The sequence below is a fragment of the Diplotaxodon limnothrissa genome, linkage group LG16, assembly GCF_057381915.1.
Source record: "Diplotaxodon limnothrissa isolate DT_005_m linkage group LG16, D_limnothrissa_male_GT1.1, whole genome shotgun sequence".
Lineage (NCBI taxonomy): Eukaryota > Metazoa > Chordata > Actinopteri > Cichliformes > Cichlidae > Diplotaxodon > Diplotaxodon limnothrissa.
Window position 1 is genome coordinate 29414885 of NC_140611.1, and position 5463 is coordinate 29420347.

The 5463-nt window shown below is 38.4% G+C and overlaps 1 protein-coding gene and 1 pseudogene across 1 annotated transcript; both read right to left on the minus strand.

Moving 5' to 3' along the window:
* Positions 1-585: 585 nt before the first annotated feature.
* On the minus strand, positions 586-1512 carry LOC146616408 (olfactory receptor 5AN1-like). Its single transcript, XM_085374712.1, has one exon. The coding sequence runs from the start codon at positions 1510-1512 to the stop codon at positions 586-588; it is 927 nt and encodes a 308-aa protein (XP_085230838.1).
* A 940-nt stretch (positions 1513-2452) lies between these two features.
* On the minus strand, positions 2453-4071 carry LOC146616409 (olfactory receptor 4B13-like; annotated as a pseudogene).
* Between the last annotated feature and the right edge of the window lie 1392 nt (positions 4072-5463).

The following is a 5463-nucleotide window of genomic DNA, read 5'->3' on the forward strand; positions in this document are numbered from 1 at the left end:
TGCACTATGCTTGTCCTACCAAAACTAATCTAAACATATAGTGAAATTTAGTGCCCACTATCTCATTCAGGGATTACCATTACTACAGGCAGCAACCACTTTGGAACTAGAGCCTCATGCAGCTGCCACATTATCGCGGGTGTGGAATTGGCACTAGGCAAAGAAATCCAGTTCTTTGATTTTCTCATTACAAAATAACTGGGGTTCTGTTTGTATGTTCATGCATGAGTTAATCTGTATTGTGATTGTAGGCCTGTGTTCCTGTGTTCTATGTGGAACTTCATGAAAAGGGGTTGAATATCACATCTTTGGCCTTTGGAGTATTTTGTTTCCTGATTAAGAGCAATACAATACTATAGAGGGTTACACTGTGACCTGAGCCTGGTAGTTAAAATAAATTTAAAAAAAGACACAATTTTGGAGTGTTTAATAAATTGCTTTGTTTAGAATTACATGTTGCAAAGTAGCTTTTGCAATTTTACTTTAAAGTATTGCATGTTTTTTAAAATTCAAATACATCTGCTGAATGTTATTCTCCTACAGAGCAAAGATGCTCTGAAAGAGCCTCATTTTAAACAAAGACATTTATTTTCTCTCAAACAGAAACCTTTGATATGATTGCCTTATCTTTGGCAAATTAAATCCATACATAAATGGGGTGAGCATAGGTTGAAAAATGAGGACATACATAGGCAAAATTATACGAACTTCATCTGGTACCCGAGAAACTAAAAACCTGAAGTCAATAAAGTAACAAATGCACCCGACACACAGGTTTGACACAGAGATGATCTGAGGAGTGCAAGTAGTCACAGCTTTCTGCTTGTTTTCTTTTGATGTTTTTTGACAAACTCTCAAAATCCTCAGGTAAGAAAATGAAATGAGACTGAAGGGTATGAAAGCACTCACAATGGCAAAGGATATGTCAGAAATAAAGCTTTGGATTGGAACTGCACATGAAAGTCTAATTATTAATTGGTGGTCACAATACACGCTGTGAATAATATTTCCACAAAACTTCAAACTGAAGATGAATGAATATGAGAAAATAACACTAAGAAATGAATACACCCACACAAGCAGAATCATCAAAAAAACTCTGTCTGTGTTCATAATAACATTATAGGTGAATGGATTACAGATTGAGATATATCTGTCATAGGCCATGGCTGCTAAACTACAAATCTCAACAGAAGCACTTGTGTACAAACAAAACATCTGCAGAAAACACCACAGCACAGTCACCTCGTGGCTGTCTGAAAACATCTGTGAGAGCAAAAGAGGATACAGTGATGTGCTGCCATTTATTTCACTCAAACATAAATTACAAAGTAGTATATACATTGGCTCATGCAGTCTTCTGTCCAGACGTATGACCACAATAAGAACTGTGTTGGCCACACATATTGAGAAATACCATATCAGTATTATAATGAAATAAAGGTGTTTTAACTCTCCCACATTTCCATAAGCAGCCAGCACAAATGATACAGTCTCACTTGAGTTTCCCATTTTCTCCATAATATGACAGTGTGAATAAGATAGATCAGTAATAATTATATGTTATATTCATTAGATATATGGAAAGAAATACCAGACATCAATATAGCTGAGAAACGTTTCTACTATGATGTTCAAATGCTGTTTTACTCACACGTGTTACCTGATTAAGGCACGATCCTTCTCAGCAGCTGTTGCACCTGTTGTACAATGTCCACATTAGCAATCAAAAACAAACAGCAAGTAGTTTTATACTTTAAACGATTTAAGATTCAATTACACAGATTCTTACATATTAAGAACACATAACAATAAACTCAGCTGCTTCCTTCCAGGTTGAACAAGACAAAAATAAGCTTCTGCTAATATTTATAGCTGCAACACAGAGGAGGAGGAGTTGGAGGGGGAGATCCAATTAATGGCATTCTTTTCTTTTGAAAGTTATTTCTCACTTTTTTTTGTGTTAAATAATATACATTGTAAAATTATTACATCAAAGAAATCAAGATACCTTTTTCTTGTTCTTAAGGAAAATTTAAAATTTCACCATAAAATTTTTTGAACAGTCCAGCAGTCTAATTTTACGTTATACTATGACCCACTGAACTCAACTGTCAAATATACAAGCCAACAAAACCATATCATTTAAGTTGAGATCCTGACACCATCAAAGTCAAATTGAAGATCTCAAAGGTTGGGGCCTTTACCAGACACTCCCAGTGCACCCTCACTATACATCTGTGCCACTCTTCATTCCAGTTGTCTTTAAAACATGTTTGAGTTTAGTTTAGGTAAAAATGCTGGACAGTTCTGGAGCTATCAAATACACTTATTTTTCCCAACCCAGGTGTATAATTTTGCATGATTTCATTAGAAAAATAAAATCCAGAGATTTGTACCTTCTCAAAGTAGAGTCATTCTTTGCCATAGTCGGGGAGAGCAAAACTGACATTTATTTTCTCAGAAACAGAAAACTTTGACATGATTGCCTTATCTTTGGCAAATTAAATCCATACATAAATGGGGTGAGCATTGGTTGACAAATGAGGAGGTATATAGCCAAGATTGTACGGACTTCATCTGGTACCAGAGAAACTAAAAACCTGAAGTCAATAGAGTAACAAATACACCCAACAAACAGGTTTGACACAGAGACAATCTGATGGGTGCAAGTAGTCACAGCTTTCTGCTTGTTTTCTTGAATTGTTTTTCGACAAACTCTCAAAATCTTCACATAAGAGACTGAAAGGTATGAAATTATGACAAAGAATATGATAGATATAAAGCCTTGGACTGAAGCTGAACATGAAAGTTTATATATTAATTTGTGGTCACAATACACATTATCAACAATATTTCCACAAAACTTCAAACTAAAGATGAATGAAAATGAGAGTATGAAAATAAGAAATGAAAAAACCCACACAAGCAGAATGATCTCTGTCTTCATAATGACATTATAGTGTAATGGATGACAGATTGAGACATATCTGTCATTGGCCATGGCTGTTAAACTCAGCAGGTGCACCTGTGTATAAACAACACATCTGCAGAAAACACCATGGCAGGGTCACTTCATGACTGTCTGAAAACATCTGTGAGAGCAGAAAAGGATACAGTGATGTGCTGCCATTTATTTCATTCTCGCATAAATTGCTGAGCAGTATATACATTGGCTCATGCAGTCTTCTGTCCACATGTATGACCACAATAAGGACTGTGTTGGCCACACATATCAAGAGGTACCAGAACAGTATTATTACAAAATACATGTATTTTAAAGCTGCAACATTTTCCAAGCAGCCAGCACAAATGAAAAAAAAAAATCTAACTTGACTTTCCTATTTTCTGCTTAATATCATACAGTCAATGAGATGGATCAGAGAGAGATATATATAGATATATCGATATATATATAGATATATCGATAGATCGATAGATAGATATAGATATATATGACGACTCAGAACAAACCTGAAACTTAGAGACGCATGGAGATGCAGGGAGACATAGAAAGACAACCAGAGATGACGGAGGGAGATACCCAGACGAACCAGCAATGCACACGAGAAAACACAGGGCTTAAATACACACAGGTCAATCAGGGAATGGGAAACAGGAGGGAGGCACGGCTGGGAGTAATTGGACATAACGAGACAAGGGGAGTGAAACTAGAAACACCGACGAGGGACACAGACCTACAAAATATTCTGCTATGTCTTTTGTTTAGGTTTGCTATGTGTTAAGAGTTTTGTTTTATGCCTGCCTATGTTCCCTCTGTCTGTACATGGTGTCACTGTGTCTGCTCGTGTGTCTTGTCTGGTCCTGTGTCTTTTAGTTTCCTGTTTTATTCTGAAGGTCCTTGTCTTATGTGAGTTTGTTCAGTTTACCTCCTTTGTTGTTTGTTCTATCACCATCTCAATAAAGCTCACTCTCATCAAAGCCAGCGCTTGCATCTTGGATCCTACTTCCAACCTCCACTCGTCTGCCACTGCGGATGTGACAGTATGAACCAGCCACAATGGACCCAGGAGCATTCGACCCGCCCGAGAATCTCTGGGAGGATATCATTTACTCGGTGGATAGATTAATCAACTTATGGCTGGAGCACGAGGGGGAAGAATTTCGCCAAGCCATAGCTAATCGGCTACAGCGCTTAGTATTGGGTCTCCTCTGGTTATTCAGCTCACTTCTATTATTCTATTAAAAGAAACAGAATCTTGATCCTAGCTCCACTAGTAATTATTGACCTGTTTCAAAATGGCCATTTTTTAAGTATATTACTAGAAAAAATTGTTGAAAATCAGTTCAGGTCCCTATTATGTAAATTACACATTCTTGACCCTTGTCAGCAGTGTTGGGACTAACGCGTTATTAAGTAACGCGTTACAGTAACTACGTTATTATTGTGGTAACGAGCACGGTAACTAGTTATTATGCCAAAATCAGGAACGCGTTAGTCGTTACTGGGATTTAGATAGGGTCGTTACTCGTTACTTCGTGTGGTGGCTATCGCGGAGCTTCCACAGATTCAATAACATTAGCAGGTGGATGAGAGAAAGCAACACGTTCTCGGGCTGGAGAAAGGGGACGCAGAAGGAAAAGAGACCCGAGGCGGCCGCCGGTCCAAGTGTGTACTGAACTTCAGGTAAGAAGTTATGACCTGCAGTCTCTCTGGGTCAGATATAAACGAAGTTTAGGTGGAGTTTATTTTCGTTATGCTGACTTTTTCTGTCAGCTGGGTGGGTGCTATGAAGTTAATGATGTTGAACTTTATTTTGTTCATAAGTTATTAGAGTTGTCAACCGTCCCGTCTGGTATTCAGAGAAAATATTACGCGTTTCTTATTGAGGTGAAAAGGAACAGAGTTTGTCCCGTAATTCAGCTACAATGAAAAAGGCACAAAGCTGGAGTTATTCTGTGTCTTTACGCTGCACAGCTGCCTCTGCTTCTCTCATCCTCTCCCCCTCCCTCTCCCGTTTCTACTTCAATCATGAAAACTGATCAGCTGATCGGCTCTCTTGTTTGTTTATCGCCCACTTTGCACCGAAAGAGGAAACCAGCGGATATCGCGCTAAACAACAGCAGCACGTTTAAGCTTGATCAGCTGTTGTTAGAATTTATTTAATATTAATTTCTAGTATCAGCTGATGTTTGCTGGAGCCATAGCTGCAAAAAAGCTGCTGGTCATGATATGGTTTGGTTATCTGGTGAGAGGGAAACATGAAGATGAAACCAGGAGATGTCCTTACTGAATCATCAGAGCTGAACAGGTGATGGAGAAACAGGTTTACCTTTTAGGTGACATGAATGAGTTGAAGGGAAGTTATGAACTGTTTCTGAGAGACAAATAACACCAGGATCCTTTTTTAGGTAGCTGACAGCTGGTAACTGTGCAGGGGCGGGTCTAGCAAAGTTTTGCCAGGGGGGCCAGGTAGGGCATTAACAGGGAGAGGGGGGCAC